General features: G+C 40.0%; 1 protein-coding gene across 6 annotated transcripts in view; it reads left to right on the top strand.

The window, feature by feature from the left end:
• The first annotated feature begins 5,533 nt into the window (after positions 1-5,533).
• CDK7 (cyclin dependent kinase 7) overlaps positions 5,534-22,878 on the top strand; it is a 28,184-nt gene continuing 10,839 nt past the window's right edge. The window contains exons 1-8 of one of the 6 annotated variants that reach the window (XM_025270883.3): positions 5,534-5,735; positions 6,090-6,149; positions 15,803-15,836; positions 16,948-17,015; positions 17,871-17,939; positions 19,621-19,731; positions 20,931-21,049; positions 22,626-22,725. In XM_025270883.3, the coding sequence (XP_025126668.1) occupies positions 5,670-5,735; positions 6,090-6,149; positions 15,803-15,836; positions 16,948-17,015; positions 17,871-17,939; positions 19,621-19,731; positions 20,931-21,049; positions 22,626-22,725 (627 nt within the window). In that variant the 5' untranslated portion in view covers positions 5,534-5,669. Of the gene's footprint in view, positions 5,736-6,089; positions 6,150-15,802; positions 15,837-16,947; positions 17,016-17,870; positions 17,940-19,620; positions 19,732-20,930; positions 21,050-22,625; positions 22,726-22,878 lie in introns of those variants that run through there. The other 5 variants (XM_006058937.4, XM_006058938.4, XM_025270885.3 and 2 more) reach the window with 5 other exon arrangements.

Raw genomic sequence — 22,878 nt, 5'->3', positions numbered from 1 at the left:
ATGGCAAGTTTTTTCTTATTTTAGAAACAGTAGGTTCAGGAGATGAAGAGTGGCTTAAGTAATACTGTGGGCTGGCAGTTAGAAACCCCAGCACTGGAACTGAGGGCCACCTTTACTACAGCTGCGGCCATGAAAGTTCCAATGAAAAAATATATCACTTTTATATAATTTATGACTAGAGGCATGACAAAAGGATATTAGTGGGAATTGCTGTCATAGGATGAACTCCCAAGGAGGATAGTGGCATAGAAAGAATTTGGGTTTAGCTTTAATAGCTTGTATACTCATGTAGGAGTTAAACACTTAAGTATCTGTAACCATTAGTGAATTGCTTAGTTTGTCCAACTTGCAGTTTTTTCTCCAGTACTACACAGTTTGATAGGCAGGATCAAATTAGTGTATTGACTGTTGCTGTTGCTGTTCAGTCCCTTAGTTATATCCGACTCTGTGACCTCATGAAATTCATGTCAGGCTCCTCTGTCCTCCACCATCTCCCAGAATTTGTTCATGTCCATTGAGTTGGTGATGCTAACACCTTCTGCTACCCCTTTCTCCTTTTGCCTTCAATCTTTCCCAGCATCACAGTCTTTTCCAATCAGTTGGTTCTTCACATGAGGTGGCCAAAGTATTGGAGCTTCAGCTTCAGCAGCAGTCCTTCCGATGGATATTCAGGGTTGATTTTCTTTTGGATTGACTTGTTTGAGCTCCTTGCTGTCCAAGGAACACTCAGGTCTTCTTAGTTCAGTTGCTCAGTCATGTCTGACTCTTTGCGACCCCATGAATTGCAGCACGCCAGGCCTCCCTGTCCATCACCAACTCCCGGAGTTCACTCAGACTCACATCCATCGAGTCAGTGATGCCATCCAGCCATCTCATCTTCTGTTGTCCCCTTCTCCTCCTGCCCCCAATCCCTCCCAGCATCAGAGTCTTCCAATGAGTCAACTCTTCGCATGAGGTGGCCAAAGTACTGGAGTTTAAGCTTTAGCATCATTCCTTCCAAAGAACACCCAGGGCTGATCTCCTTTAGAATAGACTGGTTGGATCTCCTTGCAGTCCAAGGGACTCTCAAGAGTCTTCTCCAACACCACAGTTCAAAAGCATCAATTCTTTGGTGCTCAGCTTTCTTCACAGTCCAACTCTCACATCCACACATGACTACTGGAAAAACCATAGCCTTGACTAGACGAACCTTTGTTGCCAAAGTAATGTCTCTGCTTTTGAATATGCCATCTAGGTTGGTCATAACTTTCCTTCCAAGGAGTAAGCGTCTTTTAATTTCATGGCTGCAATCACCATCTGCAGTGATTTTGGAGCCCAAAAAACTAAAGTCTTGACACTTTCCACTGTTTCCCCATCTATTTCCCATGAAGTGATGGGATCAGATGCCATGATCTTTGTTTTTTGAATGTTGAGTTTTAAGCCAGCTTTTTCACTCCCACCTTCATCAAGAGGCTCTTTAGTTCCTCTTCACTTTCTGCCGTTAGAGTGGTATCATCTGCATATCTGAAGTTGTTGATATTTCTCCCAGAAATCTTGATTCCAGCTTGTGAGTCATCCAGCCCAGTGTTTCGTATGATGTACTCTGCATATAAGTTAAATAAGCAGGGTGACAATATACAGCCTTGTCATACACCTTTCCCAGTTTGGAACCAATCAGTTGTTCCATGTCTGGGTCTAACTGTTGCTTCTTGACCCATATATAGACTTTCTCAGGATGACAGGTAAGGTGGTCTGGTACTCCCTTCTCTTTTTAAGAATTTTCCACTGTTTGTTGTGATCCACACAGTCAAAGGTTTCAGTGTACTCAATAGAGCAGAAGTAGATGTTTTTCTAGAACTCCGTTGCTTTCTCTGTGATTCAACAAATATTGGCAATTTGATCTCTGGTTCTTCTGCCTCTTTGAAACCGAGCTTCTACATCTGGAAGTACTTGGTTCATGTATTGTCCATTACTTTGTAACAAAGCACCCCAAAACTTAGTGGCTAAAAACAATAATCACTTCACAGCTCATGGTTTCTCTGGGTCAGGAATTCTGGAACAGCTTGCCTGGGCAATTCTGCTCAGTGTCTCTCATAAGGCTGCAGTCAATGCCACCTGGGGCTGGACCATCTAGCTCCAACAAGATAGCTAACTCACTTTGCTGGCAGGTGGATGCTGGCTGTTGGTAGGAGGCCTCAATTCTCTACCTAGGCCTCTCCACAAGGCTGCCCAAATGAATTCACAACATGCTGGCCGACATCCCCAGAGGAGGTGATCTAAGTTAACAAGCAGAAACAGCAATCCCTCTGATCTACACCCACTATACAAATTCATTTCTGCTATACTCTGTTAGTTACAGAAAATAGTCCATTTCATTGAAGAAACTACCCAAGTGCATTCATACCAGAAGGCAAGAATCATTAGGACCATCTTGGAAGCTGATTTCCACTGGTGTGTAAAAGTGCCTTGTTAACTGTAAAATGCTATACACATACTTAATGGTATTTTATATTTATACAATGACCTAATGGACCCAGAATATCACTTAAACATTGCCTTTGTTACCCTATTTAAAAAGTTCCAAAATAGAAATTCACTTGTCTAAAGTATGGTTTAGTGGGCTTATCAATTCATATGCCATGGCACACTTGGGAACCTCAAGCCTCAAATTTAGTTCACTATTTAGCTTGTTTCTACAAGTGAGAATAGATTACTGTTACAGTGATGTCTTTTAGAAGGAACTGTGACCTAAGTCACACACCATATATCACTAGCTATGACTTGCCACAATTAAGAGAGAGAGTGATAGAGATGGTGTGTTTTCTGTGATGTAGGAGAATTTTGCTTAATGAATATATCAGCGCTCAATAAAGACCCAAGTGGTGACAAAGAGTTGGAAGGTGACCAATAACAGTTATTGCTAACATAAACTGAGCACTATTGGACAGTATCCTAAGGGTTTTTGAAGTATGCAGTCATTTAAGCCTTGTAGCAGCCCAGTGAGCAGGTCCTATTACACAGGAGGAAACTAGCAACAGAAAGGTTAAATGATGTGCCTAAATCATAAATCTAGTAAATGAATATTTGTGGGTCCAATATTCATATGCAGGTAGTCTAGATCCAGAGCAAGGACTCAACTTTTACACTATATTACCTTGAGTAAGTTATCAGCTTTTGTATTCTGCTGCCTTCTTCAATATAACTCTGAAAATCAGGATTCTCAATTCTCAGAAACATTAAATCAGTTCAGTTGCTCAGTCATGTCCGACTCTTTGCAACCCCATGGACTGCAGCACACCAGGCTTCCCTGTCCATCACCAACTCCGAAGCCAGCTCAAACTCATGTCCATTGAATCAATGATGCCATCCAATCATTTCATGCTCTGTCATCCCCTTCTCCTGCCTTCAGTCTTTCCCTGCATCAGCGTCTTTTCCAATGAGTCAGTTCTTCACGTCAGGTGGCCAAAGTTTTGGAGTTTCAGCTTCAGCATCAGTCCTTCCAATGAATATCCAGGACTGATTTCCTTTAAGATTGACTGTTTTGATCTCTGTGCTGTCCAAGGGACTCTCAAGAGTCTTCCCCAACACCACAGTTCAAAAGCATCAGTTCTTCAGTGCTCAGCTTTCTTTATGGTCCAACTCTCACATCCATCCATGACTACTGGAAGAACCATAGCTTTGACTGTATTTACCAACTTTGTTGGTAAAGTAATGTCTCTGCTTTTTAATATGCTGTCTAGGTAGGTCATAGCTTTTCTTCCAAGGAGCAAGCATCTTTTAATTTCATGGCTGCAGTCACCATCTTCAGCGATTTTGGAGCCCAAGAAAATAAAGTCTGTCACTGTTTCCATTGTTTCACCATCTATTCACCATGAGGTGATGGGACCGGATGCCATCATCTTTGTTTTTTTGAATGCTGAGTTTTAACCCAGCTTTTTCACTTGCCTCTTTCATCAAGAGGCTCTTTAGTTCTTCTTCACTTCCAGCCATAAGGGTGGTGTCATCTGCATATCTGAGGTTATTGATATTTCTCCTGGCAATCTTGATTCCAGCTTATACTTCATCCAGTCCAGCATTTTGCATGATGTACTCTGCATATAAGTTAAATAAGCAGCATGACAATATACAGCCTTGACGTACTCCTTTCCCAGTTTGGAACCAGTCTGTTTTTCCATGTCCATTTCTAACTGTTGCTTTGTGACCTAGACACCGATTTCTCAGGAGGCAGGTAAGGTGGTCTATTTCCATCTCTCTAAGAATGTTAAATTCTTAAAACATTAAATGCTCCAGCTCAAAACCTTAGAATTATCCTTTTCTTTTCCATAACCCATATTAAGTGTCAGCAAATCTATTGTCTAGAAGCTAAACTGGTACTTTCAATACAACCATCTGGATCACTGCAAAAATTCTTTAACTGGCCTTCTTGCTTCTCCTTGCCCCTCTAAGTTTATAGTGTAATCTCTGACAACAAAGGGAGGCTTTTAAAACATTAAGTCAGATATCATTTATCTGCTCAAAACTTTGCAGTGGCTTTTCAGTAGTATCTTTCTGGTAACACCCTATTTAAAATCACAAACCCTACTATCTATTCCCTTTCCCTGCTTTACTATCTCAGTAGCACTGGTCACTACGTATTATAGCGTATATTAATTGTTTTGTTAGCTCCTCCCATTGGAAGGCAGGGATCTTTTTAGCTTGCTGATTTCTCAGAGTCTGCAACAGAGCCCAACATACAGTAAGCACTCAATATATATTCGTTAAATATATGAATTAATGTGTTTGTTGATTTGTATGAAAAGCGAATAAAGTCGGGTACTGATTATAGTTAACCATTGAGCACTATGCCTAAAACTTTGTGCAAGTATCATTTAATCCTCGCAACCGCCTACGATGAAATCTGTTAGTTCCTTCCACCTTACAGGGTGAAAAACTGATCGTCAGAAGTCTGTTCCACAGCACGAAATTGTTCAGCTTACTAGGAATTTGTTTGCCTGAATGTGCTTCTTCATAAAGGACTAAGAATGCCTCTTGACCAGACCTTAAGAAGCGACCTAGCACTCGCTTCAGTTCAGTTCAGTCACTCAGTCTTGTCTGACTCTGTGACCACATGGACTCCAGCACGCCAGGCTTCCCTGTCCATCACCAACTCCCGGAGCCTGCTCAAACTCATATCCATCCAGTCGGTGATACCATCCAACTCTGCTCAAGTAACTTGAAATTGTCGGCTTAGGCGTCCATGGTAACTATGGTGACAGGATAGCCTTGAGCAAAGACCAGAGATCAGAGACAAGGCCAAGCCTTCCACACCCATACACACCTATTAAATCCTGAACTCAGAGCGCTGATCGGTCCTCAGTAGTGAAGAAAATACCTGTTAATACGGTAACAGGGCGACACACTAGCTACCTGCAAGAGGACCACGCCTCCGGTACTATCTGCGGTCACGTGAGCAGACGGGCGGGGTTCAGGGAAGCCCGGGAATCCCGCCTCGCCTCGCGCAGCTTCCGTAGGGAGGGCTCTGGCCGGACCTACTTCAGAGCATCCCCGCCCACCCCGGAAGTGGGGGCGGAGCGAGTGAAGCGTCGGCGCTCAGTGGGCGGAAGTGGCTGTTGGAGGCTTCAAGGTAGCTTTAAATTTCTGCTGTCTTGGCAGCTCACCCCTTTCAGCTGAAGACGGGCTCCTCGCGACGGATGGCAGTGGACGTGAAGTCGCGAGCGAAGCGTTATGAAAAACTGGACTTCCTCGGGGAGGGACAGGTGAGGCTCTCGGGCGGGGCTCGGAGGGCCCTGAGCAGGGAGCGCAGGGTCGCCTCACACTGTCGAAGGTTTTCTCGTGGAAGCCAGCGGATGGGCGCCCCTCGTTCTCCTCGGAGGAGGCTGCCCAGACGCCCCTGCCGCCCCTTTGTCCCCCCTGGACCTGAGTCCCTGAGCGGCCCTCTCCGCTCAGTGGACTGGAACGGGACGTGGACGACCTCACCACGTTGCCAGGCGCCGCGAATTTGCTCTGAGAGCCCTGGATTCCTTGCTTCCCCAAATCTAAAAAAAGTGAGAAGACCAACACAAACCAAGAAGTTCTCACAAACTTAACATGACTCCTGTTTTTCTGTCTAGTTTGCCACGGTTTACAAAGCCAGAGACAAGAACACCAACCAAATTGTCGCCATTAAGAAAGTGAGTTGCAGTTTGTTTTTCCTTGTGTCTTGAAGGTGTGTGTGTCTGTGTGTGTGTGTGTGTTAGAGCCGGTGACTCGCCTTGTTACTGGTGTGTGTGTGTGTCTCTGTGTGTGTGTCTGTGTGTGTGTGTGTCTCTGTGTTTGTGTGTTAGAGCCGGTGACTCGCCTTGTTACTGGTGCATGTGTGTGTGTGTTAGAGCCGGTGACTCGCCTTGTTACTTGTGTGTCTGTGTGTGTGTCTGTGTGTGTGTTAGAGCCGGTAACTCGCCTTGTTACTGGTGCATGTGTGTGTGTCTGTGTGTGTGCTGTGTCTGTGTTAGAGCTGGTGACTCGCCTTGTTACTGGTGTGTGTGTGTGCGTCTGTGTCTGTGTTAGAGCCGGTGACTCGCCTTGTTACTGGTGTGTGTCTGTGTCTGTGTTAGAGCTGGTGACTCGCCTTGTTACTGGTGTGTGTGTGTGTCTGTGTCTGTGTTAGAGCCGGTGACTCGCCTTGTTACTACTCTTGACTGTGCTCTGCTAATCAGTTACTTATGTCATTTTCAAAGAAAATAGAATATCTTAGTGTCTTGTGTTCCAGGGTGGAACTCGGGTTGAACTAGCGTTTTGTTCTATCCATTGAAATTGAGATGAAGAAGGTCTGTGTCTTGTTTGTTTTATAAACGCAAACATTGACAAAGGTGACAAATACGCTCGTCTGTTGGGCCCTCAGAACTACTCATCTTTCCAGGCCCCTATTTCTTCCTCACCAGCGTCCACTCTATATCTGTATTTTTCTGAATACATATTTACCATTAAAGGCTTTTGCCAGCATTAATGACATTGATGGGGTGCTTTTTTTTAAAATGGTTTAAGTACCTTTTTTACTTGCATTTCATTCAAGAAACTTAGGTCATATTTGGCTTTCTATATGCCAACACTCTCACCCTTGTTTTTTCATTTAACCCTCATAAGAGCCAGGTGACGTAGGTAAGGTAGCTTGGTTTTATACTTGAGGTGCCTGAAGCTACGGGAGATGAGGTGGTACAGGTAGTAGTTGAGCGAGCCAGGCTTTAGATCCAGGGGTACTGCTTCCAGGCTGATTGCCTTTCCCCATACTTCTGAGATCAATAACCCTCTCAGGAGAGGCTGGCTTCCTCACACCTCATAGATAGAGGAACCTGGTGGGTCCACGGCGTTGCAAAGAGTCAGACATGGCTGAGTGACTGAGCACACAAGGCCTGTTGGTGGCTTAGGTAGCCACCTTCCTGTTGTTCCTGTTGCTGCTCTGAACCTGTTTTTCCTTCAAAACCCCTAATTCCTTTGAAGCATGTCCCTCTCATATTCTTAACACCTGCTCCCCATTCTTCTTTTCTACAATTATTGCTGTCATTGTTATCTTTTTTACTTTTTCTGATGTGTCTAATCTCCTTTTTCAGTTTGTGTTCTATAAGTCAGTGCTATTTATAGCTACTCCCTTGTAAAACCCTTAACTTTCCTAATCCTTTTTAAGTTATTTTTCTGATTCTGCCCCTGGTTCACTTTATTCTAGCCACACTGACCTTTCTATCCCTTGAGTATATTAAATGCATCCCAGTCCCAGATTCATTGCATTTGCTCTGGCTTCCAGTTGGTGTATTTTTCCTCAAAAACTTGGCTTGGCTGGTTCCTTATCATTTAGATCTCAGTCAGGTATCTCCTGTACATACAGACTTCTGCTGGTCATTCTAGCTAAAACAGGTGTACCTGCCTTCTTCCCTAGTGTTCTTTTCCATATTTCTTTGTTATCTTCATAGCATTTATCAAAATCTTTTATCTTTGAGTTTATTTTCTATTTACTACCACTCAAATTATATTTAGGACTGTGGCTAGTACATTTGCAGACACTCTTAAAAATGTATTGGTTTGACTAACTGATTCGGTCTCTTCAAACTGTTGGCATATTGAGTTCTGTGGTTTTTCTGAAAATCCTGGTTGGTTTACTTACTTGCTTGCTTTTATCATAAATTAGGATTTAGAATTCATCCTATTTCTCAGTGATGGGCTTCCCAGGTGATGCTAGTGGTAAAGAACTTGCCTGCCAATGCAGAAGACATAAGAGATGTGGGTTCGATCCCTGAATCGGGAAGATTCCCTGGAGAAGGGCATGGCAACCCACTTGAGTATTGTCTGGAGAATTCTGTGGACAGAGGAGCCTGGTGGGCTCTGGTCCATAAGGTCACAAAGAGTCGGACATGACTGAAGCAACTTAGCACTATATTTCTCAGTGATAGACTGCTACCCCTTGAAAGTGACTCATTATGGAATATTCATTTACATTTAATTTTTATTTCAAATAGTACATCTTTGTAGTTTTATGGAATGTAACCTTTATATAAATGGAATATATAAGCTTTAAATCACTGTGTTGTACACCTGAAACTTACATAATATTGTATGTCAACTGTACCTCAAAAAAAAACAGGAATATTTCTCCTTTTACCAAACCCCATTAATTCTCAAAGCATTTTTTTTTTTTTTTTTAGTCAGTTACTAGGCCAAGCATGCCTCTGGTTTTCACTCATTGGAACAATGCCTTTCAACTCCAAAATTGTGTTCTCTGGTATTTACATCCATTTTTTTAGATAGTATACTTATGATTCCCTGCATGGCCTTCTTCCTTGGTTCAGACATTGTCTAGACTTAAACTATAAACCCTAGAGATTTGGTGCTTGTGCATCTTCCCCTCCCAATACTCAATTTCTACTCACACTCATTTACTGGCTTCCCTGGTGTCTCAGACAGTAAAGTGTCTGCCTACAATGCGAGAGACCTGGGTTCGATCCCTGGATCGGGAAGATCCTCTGGAGAAGGGAATGGCAACCCACTCCAGTACTCTTGCCTGGAAAATCCAATGGATGGAGGAGCGTGGTAGGCTACAGTCTATGGGGTCGCAGAGTCTGACATGACTGAGCGACTTCACTTTCTTTCTTTCTTTTCTTGAATTTAACAGAAAAGGAGTAATAAGCTATGTATTATTTCACCTGTTGTATTTTGGACCTTTAAAATATTATTAATCTACCTTATGCTTTTTAAACAGTTGTACTGAATTTACGTTTCCCGGTTTAACCAGTCCTCTGTGGTAGCTTTTTGGAGCAGTTTTCACTTTGCAGTATTTGTTTTATATGTCTCAACAATACACATTATTGTATACTTCTAAGCTCTTTCTCTCTTGCTACACACAGACACACACACAGACACACACACACACACTCTTCTGCAGCTTGTTTTTCTGAATCAGTATCGTTTCTGAAATCTTCCAGATGGATACATGTAGATCTGTTTATTCATGCTCTTTGATGATTAGATTCTATTCTATGACTACACTAAAATTGGTCTATCCAAACTCTTGTTGATAAACATTTAAGCTGCTTTTTTTTTTTCTAATGTTTTACTCTGATACAGTCTTTCTACAGACATACATTTGTACATTTTCCTAGAAAATGTATCTACAGTTGAAACTAATTGCCAGTTGTTGCTGCATAGAGAATACCCTGATGTTGAGAAAGACCGAAGGCAGGAGGGGAAGGGGATAACAGAACAAGATGGTTGGATGGCATCACGAACTCAGTGGTCATTAGTTTAAGCAAACTCTGGGAGATGGTGAAGGACAGGGAAGCCTGGAGTGCTGCAGTCCATGGGGTTGCAAAGAGTGGGACATGACTGAGCGCCTGAACAACAGCAAGAGAATACACATCCACATCCAGATACTATCAAACTGCTTTCCAAAATGGTTGGCTCAGTTTAACCTCCCACCGCATTTTCACCATGTTTGTATCATCAGACTTTACAACTGTTGTCAAGCAAATGGATCAGAAGTGGTATATGGATGTTTTTCCAATTAATATTTCTCTGATTACCAGTGAGCTTGATCATCTTTTCCTAGATTTATTGGCGTTTTATACTTTTTCTGTTAGGTTGCCTACATTTTTTTCCTTTCCTGTTGACTTGGTGGAATTTCTTATATATTTTGGATACTGAACCTTAGTCAGAAATATGCACTACAGATACCATTGTCAATATACATCTATAATAAGAATAGAAGAGTGTTATTCGAGCCAATCTTGGGATTATAGCCCAGAAGGCAGTCTCTCAGATAGCTCTGAGTTCTGAAGAAGTATGGTTTTCAGTGTAGTTTATATCTTGTCAGCACAGAAAACATCAAACATGACTGGGGTACATTCCTTCAAAGTTTAAAAAAAAAAAAAAAAAAAGATCAGAAGACAGATCACTGTATATAGTGAGTCAGTATGACCTTGGCTCCTGGGAAGGGGATCTTATCAAAGGAGTACTACCTTTGAAGTCCCTGAAAGGGAGGTATTTATCCTTATCTTCAAAATAGGCATTCTTTACACTGGCTCAGATGGTTAAGAATCTGGCGATGTGGGAGACCTGGGTTCAATCCCTGGGTTGGGAAGATCCCCTGGAGAAGGGAATAGCAGTCTACTCCAGTATTCTTGCCTGGAGAATCCCATGGACAGAGGAGCCTCTCAGGCTCCATGGGGTTGCAAAGAGTCAGACACAACTGTGCGATTTTCACTTTTTGTAGTGGACCCTTTTATTCCAATATTTAAAGCAGATAGACAGTATGTGTTTCATAGACCATGAAGCAGGCTGTTCTGGTTAGCATCAGATCAGATCAGATCAGTCGCTCAGTTGTGTCCGACTCTTTGCAACCCCATGAATCGCAGCACGCCAGGCCTCCCTGTCCATCACCAACTCCCGGAGTTCACTGAGACTCACGTCCATCGAGTCAGTGATGCCATCCAGCCATCTCATCCTCTGTTGTCCCCTTCTCCTCTTGCCCCCAATCCCTCCCAGCATCATAGTCTTTTCCAATGAGTCAACTCTTCGCATGAGGTGGCCAAAGTACTGGAGTTTCATCTTTAGCATCAGTCCTTCCAAAGAACACCCAAGGCTGATCTCCTTTAGAATGGACTGGTTGAATCTCCTTGCAGTCCAACGGACTCTCAAGAGTCTTCTTCAGCACCACAGTTCAAAAGCATCAATTCTTCGGCGCTCAGCCTTCTTCACAGTCCAACTCTCACATCCATACATGACCACAGGAAAAACCATAGCCTTGACTAGACGAACCTTTGTTGGCAATGTCTGTGCTTTTGAATATGCTATCTAGGTTGGTCATAACTTTCCTTCCAAGGAGTAAGCATCTTTGAATTTCATGGCTGCAGTCACCATCTGCAGTGATTTTGGAGCCCAGAAAAATAAAGTCTGACACTGTTTCCACTGTTTCCCCATCTATTTCCCATGAAGTGATGGGACCAGATGCCATGATCTTCGTTTTCTGAATGTTGAGCTTTAAGCCAACTTTTTCACTCTCCACTTTCACCTTCATCAAGAGGCTTTTTAGTTCCTCTTCACTTTCTGCCATAAGGGTGGTGTCATCTGCATATCTGAGGTTATTGATATTTCTCCCGGCAATCTTGATTCCAGCTTGTGTTTCTTCCAGTCCAGCGTTTCTCATGATGTACTCTGCATATAAGTTAAGTAAGCAGGGTGACAATAAACAGCCTTGATGTACTCCTTTTCCTATTTGGAACCAGTCTGTTGTTCCATGTCCAGTTCTAACTGTTGCTTCCTGACCTGCATACAGATTTCTCAAGAGGCAGATTAGGTGGTCTGGTATTCCCATCTCCTTCAGAATTTTCCACAGTTTATTGTGATCCACACAGTCAAAGGCTTTGGCATAGTCAATAAAGCAGAAATAGATGTTTTTCTGGAACTCGCTTGCTTTTTCCATGATCCAGCAGATGTTGGCAATTTGATCTCTGGTTCCTCTGCCTTTTCTAAAACCAGCTTGCACATCAGGAAGTTCACGGTTCACATATTGCTGAAGCCTGGCTTGAAAATTTTGAGCATTACTTTACTAGCGTGTGAGATGAGTGCAATTGTGTGGTAGTTTGAGCATTCTTTGGCATTGCCTTTCTTTGGGATTGGAATGAAAACTGACGTTTTCCAGTCCTGTGGCCACTGCTGAGTTTTCCAAATTTGCTGGCATATTGAGTGCAGCACTTTCATAGCATCATCTTTCAGGATTTGGAATAGCTCAACTGGAATTCCATCACCTCCACTAGCTTTGTTCGTAGTGATGCTTTCTAAGGCCCACTTGACTTCACATTCCAGGATGTCTGGCTCTAGGTCAGTGATCACACCATCGTGATTATCTGGGTCATGAAGATCTTTTTTGTACAGTTCTTCTGTGTATTCTTGCCATCTCTTCTTAATATCTTCTGCTTCTGTTAGGTCCATACCATTTCTGTCCTTTATCGAGCCCATCTTTGTATGAAATGTTCCTTTGGTAGCTCTGATTTTCTTGGAAGAGATCTCTAGTCTTTCCCATTCTGTTGTTTTCCTCTATTTCTTTGCACTGATCGCTGAAGAAGGCTTTCTTATCTCTTCTTGCTATTCTTTGGAACTCGGCATTCAGATGTTTATATCTTTCCTTTTCTCCTTTGCTTTTCACTTCTCTTCTTTTCACAGCTATTTGTAAGGCCTCCCCAGACAGCCATTTTGCTTTTTTGCATTTCTTTTCCATGGGGATGGTCTTGATCCCTGTCTCCTGTACAGTGTCACGAACCTCATTCCATAGCTCATCAGGCACTCTATCAGATCTAGGCCCTTAAATCTATTTCTCACTTCCACTGTGTAATCATAAGGGATTTGATTTAGGTCATACCTGAATGGTCTAGTGGTTTTCCCTACTTTCTTCAATTTCAGTCTGAATTTGGCAATAAGGAGTTCATGGTCTGAGCCACAGTCAGCTCCTGGTCTTGTTCTTGCTGACTGTGTAGAGCTTCTCCATCTTTGGCTGCAAAGAATATAATCAATCTGATTTCGGTGTTGACCATCTGGTGATGTCCATGTATAGAGTCTTCTCTTGTGTTGTTGGAAGAGGGTGTTTGTTATGACCAGTGCATTTTCTTGGCAAAACTCTATTAGTCTTTGCCCTGCTTCATTCCATATCTGGTTAGCATAAAGTTTGTTAAATAAGCCAGAATGACTTCTTTGTACTTTAGTATGTGAAAATTTCTTCAATCATCGACTCTCAGACTTTGGGCTTTTAGTTTATTTATGGTATCTTTTGAGGTACAGGTATTTAAAATTTTAGTCTGGTTAAATTTGTCTATTTTTCCCCTTTTTTGGTTCCGTTTTTTTGTGTGCTTCCCTGCCTCTAGATTATAAAGAATTCTCCTGTATTTTCATCTGAAAATTTTAAAGTATCGCTTTTCACATTTAGGTCTACATTCCATTTGGAGTTAAATTTTCTTTGTTGTGTAGTACGAAAATCTAGTATTTTTCCCCCAGCTCTCAACATTTTTTTAGTACATCCTTTTCCTGGTGAGTTGTAATGCCAAGTTCCAGTTTATACTTGGATTTGTTTCTGGGCATACTCTTCTTTTATTGGTTGATTTTCTTTTTCCCTCCATTCCTGCTGCACTGCTCTAGGGTCTGTACTTACTGTTGCCTTGTAAATTCTTGAGAGCTTTCTGTAGTTGTGGTATGGGGGCTTCTCATTGCAGTAGCTTCTCGTTGCAGAGCCTGGTCTCTAGGGTGTTGGGCTTCGGTAGGTTCAGTGTGTGGGCTCAGCTGTTGTGCTGCAGGGGCTTAGTTGCCCCATGGCTTAGTTGTGAAATCTTTCCAGACCAGGGATTGAACCCCTGTCCCCTGCACTGACAGGCGGATTCTCAACCACTGGACTTCCAGGGAAGTCCAACTACTCTTCTTCGAAATTATCTCGGCTTACTTTATGAGTCAGTTGAGAAATTTGAACCAAATCAGAATTTGAATATGAACTAGTTATTACATGCTGTATGGCATTATTATTAATTTTATTAGGAGAATGGCATTTGGGTATATAAGAAAATGTCCACGTTTTAGAGATCCCTGTTGAAGTATATAGGGATGAAATAATACGAAGTCCAACCACAACATAAAAAAAAATGTATATTGTAACCAGCAAAAAAGAGGATGGATGAAGTAAATATGGCAAAATATTGGTAATTATTGAATCTGAGGTGATGATGTAGATGGCTTCATGAAACTAGTCTGTTACATTTCCTAAACACAGTAAAAAGTAATGTTTTAAGTTATCTGTTCTTAGCTCCTTACTTTTCTGTATAAAGTTTAGAATCCGTTTGTCAGTGTCCATGAAAAATGCTGTTGTACTTTACATCTAGTTTCATTAAAGAGAATTGATGTATTTATGATATTGAATCTTTCTATTCATGAACATTCTGTCTGTGTTTATTTTGATCACATTTCTTGAACATTAAAACATGTTCAAGAGTGTTTTATAATGTTCTTGGAAAGCTTCATACGTCTCTTACTGGCTTTAATTCCTGCGTGCCTTATATTTTTTGGTGCTGTAATAAACAGCCTGTGGAAGTGTTAGTCGCTCAATTGTGTCTGACTCTTTTCGACCCCATGGACTGTAGCCCACCAGGCTCCTCTGTCCATGGGATTCTCCAGGCAAGAGTATTGGAGTGGATTGCCATTCCCTTCTCCAGGGGGTCTTCCTGACCCAGGAATTGAACCTGGGTCTCCTGTGTAACAAGCAGATTCTTTACTGGCTGAGCCACCAGGGAAGCCCAAGATAAAATAAATAGCCTACCTTTAAGTTAAAAGTTGTTTGTAGTATATAGGTGGGGGGTATTTTAAAAGGTAAAATAGCTGATTTTCTGGAGTGGGGTTTTTTTTTTTTTTATTCTTGGCTACATTGTCATTGCATAAAGTAGTAAGCTCTTGTGCTTTAACCTAGTAGTTGGGTTTGTGTGAGACTGAATCTATTAATGCAGTTCACTGTGCTTGTATATAGTAGCAAAAGTTTAACCATTTTCTGTATCCATCACAATCTGTAATTTTCCTTCTTGGAAAATGTGGTCCCTGGGAGCATATTATAGGGCATATTAAGCATGTTATTTATATGTTACATATTTCCTCCCAAGTAGTCTTAACTTGAAGTGCTTGTTTTGTTTATTGGGCTTTCCTGGTGGCTCAGTCAGTAAAGAATCTGCCTGCAGTGCAGGAGACCTGGGTTCAATCCCTAGGTTGGGAAGATCCCCTGGAGAAGGAAATGGCAACCCACTCCAGTATTCTTGCCTGGAAGATTCCATGGACACAGGAGTTTGGCGGGCTACAGTTCATGGGGTGGCAAGAGTCAGATACTGACTTAGCGACCAAACCACCACCACCCACCTAGACTATCTCCCTAAGTTCTGTGTCTATCACAATCTATAATTTTTCTTCTTGGAAAATGTGGTCCCTGGGAGTATATTATTGGGCATATTAAGCATGTTATTTTATATGTTACATATTTCCTCCTAAGTAGTCTAACTTGAAGTGCTTCTTTTATTAGCCTGTATGCATTTAATTTATTCCACATTTAATCTTACAAAGTTGTGTAATTCAAAACTTAAGGGGAAAGGAATGATAGGTACTTGATCCTTTATTATATTGTTAATTTCGCCTTTCTGATTCATGATTCCTGCTCCCTCCTTGCCTGCTAATACTAGCTACATATAAGTAGTTATGTATTTTTGCTTTAAGCATTTGAAGTGTTTATGTATTATGCATTTGTCTAAATAGTTTAGCACATTTTTATTGTGTTTTCCTCTACCAGATCAAACTTGGGCATAGATCAGAAGCTAAAGATGGTAAGTAACTTATTTCATGTAATCTGACAGAACAGAAAAGGTGGTTCTTCTCACTGAGGAAAAGAACAAAGTATTAATTAAGTTAACGGTTCTGGGTAGAGTTATTGCAGGTCCCAGAAGACTAACGATAGACTCAGGATAGAGATAAGACATTTGTACTTTTCACCATTCGGGTGTTTAGAGGATATTCAGATCACCTAAGCAGATGGAAAACAGCAAGGTTATTAGTGACTTGTCTTAATGTCTTAATTACTGCTTTAGTTGTTTTCAAGCCACTGTTTTTCTGAGCTTCTGGTTACTTTGAAAATTCAGGATTCATGGAAGTGTACAAAGCTCGCTATAGAATAAATGTATAGGGATAGGGGAGATTTTTGTATCCCTTCTGCTAAAGCTCCGTTTGAGTGCTAAGTCCTATTTAGTCATCAAGAAATAGTTTCTGTGTAAAGGATCCATCGTCTCTCTAATACTAATACCAGATCTTTTTTTTTTTTTTTCCCCAGTATTTATTTATTTGGCTACACTGGGTCTTAGTTGCAGCATGCTGGATCTTTGATCTTCATTGCGGCATGCAGGATCTCTTAGTTGTGGGAAGCAAACTCTTAACTCGCGATGTGTGGGATCTTGTTTCCTGACCAGGGGTCAAACCTGGGCCCCCTGCATTGGGTACACGGACCACCAGGGAAATCCCATCAGATCTTATTTTAAAATGTTGGGTTTTGTCCTTTGCATTGGGAAAGATGGCATTTAATCACTAGTTTTCTGTTAGCTTAAAGAATCTGCCTCTAATATTCATAAGGCAAGAGAAGAAAAGCTATTAACTTCTCACCTATAGGCTACATACTTGTGTACATATTATTCCAGGAGTCTTCAGATCTCATATTCTATAGATGAAGTGAATACTTTTTTCATCATTTATCATAGTCTGTCCTAAACTGTTTTAAAAACAAAGCAATATAAATTGGAAACAGGTATGTTATAAAAATTGTTTTTTTTTTTCTGAGGAATATTCATTGCTATTTCATCAGAGACTGATCTTTCCCAAAAAATATGTTTATAAGAAGGTTTGAGATTTCAGAATTCTTTTTCACTTTTTTCTTTGCCTTTTTTCTAGGTATAAATAGAACAGCCTTAAGAGAGATAAAATTATTACAGGAGCTAAGTCATCCAAATATAATTGGTGTGAGTATGATCTAAGTTTCTGGGGTTTGGGACCCTGCCTTTCCGAATGTGGTGGATGTTGATTGAAGGCTCAGGAAGATGAGTTGTCCTAGGTGAGCCTTACAAAAAGGCTGAAATGTATTTTTTATCCTAATTTTTCTTATAGGCAGTGTTTTAAAAACTATACAGCTGATGAAATAAATTAAATATGGGCATACAGGCTGACTTTATCAGAAATTTTGAAGTCTAGAGAGCTCTAGCATGTGTAAGACCTTGAGCAGGTTCCCTTGAACTCTGCCTCATAGTCTCTACCTCATAGGATTGTTATGAGACTGGCTCACTGAATACACATCTAGTAATGGTTACTCACTCCGGTATTCTTGCCTGGAGAGTCCCATGGACAGAGGAGCCTGGTGGGCTACAGGCCATGGGGTCGCAAAGAGCCCGATATGACTGAGCAACTAACACCTACTTACCTGGGATAATGTCTGGCATAGGGAACACACTCATTCAGTGAATAATAGCTACTGCTGCTGTTGTTGGGTTTTCTTAAGTACCAAGGTTGGGAGTTTTTCTAGATTATAGGGACTTCAGTGAGGTTCTCATTAATTCATTACTTAATTATAATTCCTAAAGTTTGGAGGGAGAGGTTAAGTATTGGTGATTTTTTTTTTTTAATAGTAAGGCTTAATATCTTGTGCTTCAAAGTACTAATTCCTAGCCAAAAATGGATAAATATTAAATTTAATAAAATTATTTAAACTTTACAGTCCAAATGCTTAAGTTTTTAAAGATTAAAAACTTAGGTATAATACTGTCAAGTATTTATTAAGAGTATCACATGTTGGATTTTTTTTTTTTAATTTTGCTTTGTAGCTCCTTGATGCTTTTGGACATAAATCTAACATTAGTCTTGTCTTTGATTTTATGGAAACTGATCTAGAGGTAAGACTAAGATTTCTGGAGAAATTTATTTTCCTGTTTATCAAAAGAGAATCTAAATGTTTATTTTCTACCTTTGAAGAAGGTAGTCAAAAGAATGCTTAAATTTTGTTGAAATCTAGATGTGGTCTTAAGTCAAAGATCTTCTGAATCATTTACCCATATTCCCAGTGTTACATACAAGATTTGGATTTCAATAGCATTTGTTGTCTGCCAAGTTCCCGATACCTTATTAACATTACTTTTTAGAAAAATAAGTGTTTGGCTTTGGAGGGTTTGGAACTTCCTTGTGATATTATCACAGACTGTCCTTTTGAAAACCAAGTTTCTATTTGAGAAGAATAAGATTTTAGGCTTTTCATTAATACTAATTGAATCTCAATAATGGACAGTCTGGAGATGTGGAACAAGTGGAATTCTTATACACTGCTGATGAGAATGCAAAGATACAGCCACTTTGGAAAAAACAGTTTGGCAGTTTCTTACACTAAATACACCCTTAGGATATGATCTAGAAATCCGTCTATGTATTTATTTATCCAAGAGAAACAAAAACATGTCCACACAGATGTTTAGCTTTCTTCATAATTACCCAAACTGAAAACAACCCAAATGTCTTTCATCAAGTGAATGTATAAACAAACTGGTACACTTATAAAGTGGAATACTACTTGAGAATAAAAAGAAACAAACTATTAACATATGCAATAGTATAGGTGACTCTCAGATACGTTATACTAAAGGAAAGAAGCCAGGCTCAAAGCTGCTGATGCTGTATGATTCATGTATGGTTTTTTTTGGAAAAGGAAAAACTAAAGGAACAAATCAGATCTTTGGTTGCTGGGGTTAGGAATCGAGGGGAGGATTGAGTAGAGAGAGGCATGGGGGAGTTTAGGGGGAATTGTAAAACTGTTTTTGGTTGTGGTAGTGGTTACACAACTGATGTGTTAAAAACTGAGATTAAAAGTGTCTTTCACCTATTTGAAAAAAAATTGCATTTTTAGCTCATATAACTAAAAGTCTGGGAATAAACTGACTTGAATCATAGTTCACAAATAATGCTAGCAGAACACAATTTTTCCCTTGTTCTCTGTTGCCTCGTTCAGGGGTAAAATTTCTCAATATAGTGGCTCAGGTGCTTGTAGGCTTCTATCCTTAGAGCTTAATAATGCCTGAGGAGAGAAAGTATTTTGTTGCCTTTGATTCTTGGCTTGGCTTGGCTCACATTTCCATCCCTGAGCTAGTCTGGAAAGCAGGCTGTAGAGTGGTGACGGAGCATGCCTGGATCATGTGTCTGCTACCTTTGGAGGCCACAGGTGGTGCACAACGTATAACCACGTGGACTAAGCTGGGAACCCGTGGTTTCCGAAAGGAATGTTGAATGCTGTTATCAGGAGGGGCTGTATATCCTGGGGCAAGGGAAAACGGCAGATGATTGCTACATGGATGCCTAAAAACAAAGCAGTAGGAGACAGTACTGCTTTCCTTCTCAAGAGACTTTGCCTAACCACATAACTGGGAGTTCTGACAGTGCTTCCTAAGGAGAGTTAGGCAAGAATCTCCTTTCTTTCATAAAGAATCTCCTTTATGAATAAATCCATCTTTTGTCTATAAATGATTCGATATAGTAGAGTTTATTTGGAATGATAAAAGCATACCTGTATACTGTCTGCCTAATTTACAGGTTATAATAAAGGATAACAGTCTTGTGCTAACACCTTCACACATCAAAGCCTATATGTTGATGACTCTTCAAGGATTAGAATATTTACATCAACATTGGATTCTGCATAGGGTAAGGTTTTTAAACAAGTATGATTGCGTCTTTATGTTGTAGTCAGACTTTCTGTAGCCAGTTTATTACACAAAAGGCCTGAGTATGTAAGTTATAAAAGTAGAACTGGACTGTATCCATCCTTCTTCCTCTCTGCGCTCCTTCAGTTAAACCAGGTGGCGCTGTGAGAACTCTGTGTTACTAGGTGGAATTTAGAAATGCAAGAGGCCTATTCCTTCATTTTTTTCATACTTGAAGAGTTAAGTTGCTGACCCAAAAGTTACATTTTTTTTTTTTGAGGTCAGCAGCTATAGTGACTGACAAGAGTATTAGAACCTAGATATTTTGGCTTGAAGTTCAATGTTCTTTGTGCTATACTGTTATAATAGAAAACAACAACAGTGGGAGTCTGGATTAAATTATACAATGCAAAAATACTTCTGGAAAAATATTTCTGGTAGCTCTGAAACTCTGGGAAGTAATGAAGTAAAATTTCTGAAATGGCTGAGTCATTGTTAGGAACATTCAGCTACTAGAACAAGGCTGATGATTTAGATAGGTAGATGTTCGTAGGCATCCTATTTATTAGTAGATAAAGTAGCTAAAATATATATAATAGTAATCATCATACTTAAGCTTGGAATTCCTTTTAGGTTAAGGCTAATATCTTTTTAGCATTGATTGTGAAGACTATATTCTTCATCCTTTATAAACACATAATGTTTTTATTTACTAAAGTTCATATATTGTGGTGTTTATTGTTTTGGGCCTCACAGCTTATGGGATCTTAGTTCCCCAAGCAGGGATCAAACCGGGGCCCTCAACAGTGACACGCAGAGTCCTAACTGCTGGACCACCAGGGAGTTCCCTGTATATATTGTTATTGAATTAATAGCAGCAGCTGTTTTTTGAATGCTTACTAGGAACCAATCATTACACTAGGCTTTTCATAGGAAATATTAAATTTAATCCTCACAGCAAACCTGTGAAGTATGTAAATTGAAGTTCATTGAAAGGAAGTACCTTGACCCAAGGCCTCACTAAGAAATATAGCTAATCTTATTTTTATTTTTAGGATTTTACATCAATGAAAAAAATTTTGGTGGTGGTTAAATTTGGAGTGTTACCTGTTTCTGCTAGATTTAAATATAACTAAATGTATTACTATGATGCTCTCCTTCACCCCGCTTATTTGTTGGTTTAAAATCTCCATTATATAGGACCTAAAACCAAACAACTTGTTGCTAGATGAAAATGGAGTTCTAAAACTGGCTGATTTTGGCCTGGCCAAATCATTTGGGAGCCCCAGTAGAGCTTATACACATCAGGTTGTAACCAGGTAAGGATTCCTTAACTAACTAAAGCTTGTATTGTGTAGGATATTAATCACAAATGAGCCTCATGTGGCTTCTTTGAATTTTGGCTGAGTTCAGGAGTTATTGTTGGTATCTTATTAAACAGTGAAAAAATATTCAGCCCTTCTTTCTAACGGAGTTGAATTAATTCAGTCCCCAGAGATTTACCTAGTCATTTGGGGGGACTAATTTATACTTCTTACACAGTTTAGTTAGGTAGGTTGGAACTAGAGTGGCTGTTCTTTTACATAACCACCTGATTTGGGGGGTCTGTGTTTATTTTATTGGTCAGTCCTGATTCCATATTTTATATCATTGAGTGTTAATGAAAATTCCCTAAACAAAGCAGTGCTTTTATTTGGATTTTTCATTGCTAATATTTTCTGTTTATACATAAAAAGTATAAACAGAAAATAAAAACTAAAAATCACATTATATAGATAGGGACAGTAGATTTTATAATTCTTGTCCAGATGGCATTTGTTAATTTCCCTGACTCTTAAGAATCTGAGACGATCTTCAGATTTTCTGTCCTTTTAAATTACTTTGTCACCTTCTTCCAAATAGATCTCATTGAGTGTCAATCACCTGATCCTTGAGTATAAAGTAAGGGATATAAGTAGTTGTTCAGGTAATTTCTGGAAAAATTAAGCCCATCTTTCAGGAACTCTGGGAACTCAGGAAAACAAGGACCCACATATATGAGCGTTGCATTTTCACTGCTTTTCATCTACCAGTTTCTGACTTTCTCTACTTTGAAATCAGACACTACTAATAGGTCAAATTAAAATGAGGACTGAGAATTAACAATTTAGATTAGTGATAGGGATATCTTGATAACCTAGACAAGAGCAATTTTGGTGGAGTGGTGTGGGATGAAAACCTGACTGATGGACTTAAGAGAAGAGTAAATGGAGACAGTAAGAACATATAGCCAGAGAATGAGGGGTATTAGGGGAAGCAGGGTCCAGAGAAGTTTTTATTGTTTGTTTCTTTGTTTTTTAGTTTATTTTTTTAAGGCTATGAAAACAATGGTATGTTTAACATTGATAGTAATAAATCTAGTAAAGAACAAAAAGCTGACTGTTGTAGGAAAAAGAGAATTGCAGGAGCAATATCCTTGGAAACAGGCAAGGGTGTTGTATCCAGTGCCCAAGTTGAGGAACTGACTTTAAAAACACTAAAGGCTAGTTATGTAGTTATGGATGGGAATGTGGGTTGTGAGTGTGCAGATGACTGTTGGTGAGTCTGTAGAAATTTTTTTTCATTACTTGCATTATTTTAGTGAAGTAGGAATTAGGAAATCAGCTAAGAAGTAGGATGGTGTTTAGGGTTTTCGGAGAAAGCACATGTTCATCGTCTAAAAGTGAGAGGATGAATGGACTGAGGGTGAATTTCCTGCAGCAGTAAGGAACTTTTGATTTTATAGCCAATTTTTCTGAGTTAATATATTCATGAAAGTGCATTTCATCAGTGCATAATGTTTTTCTGAGGAGTTTTCTCTAAGAAGTACTTTACTAATTCCACTCTAAAATGACAATGTTTATTTTTGTTCTCCAGGTGGTATCGGGCCCCTGAGCTACTGTTCGGAGCTAGAATGTATGGTGTAGGTGTGGACATGTGGGCTGTGGGCTGTATATTAGCAGAGTTGCTTCTAAGGGTAAGTCTTGAGTTGATGTACACTCTTCAGTATTGTTATAGGTATTTGTTCTTATAATTTGTGTAAACATTATCTTCTCAGAGGTAATTTCCCAGAGGTAATTACCATCCTTGAAATAAGAAACCAACAAATAAGGCTAATTAAAAAAACCTC

This window comes from Bubalus bubalis, chromosome 19, assembly GCF_019923935.1.
Source record: "Bubalus bubalis isolate 160015118507 breed Murrah chromosome 19, NDDB_SH_1, whole genome shotgun sequence".
Lineage (NCBI taxonomy): Eukaryota > Metazoa > Chordata > Mammalia > Artiodactyla > Bovidae > Bubalus > Bubalus bubalis.
This window is presented reverse-complemented; position numbering and strand designations above follow the sequence as displayed.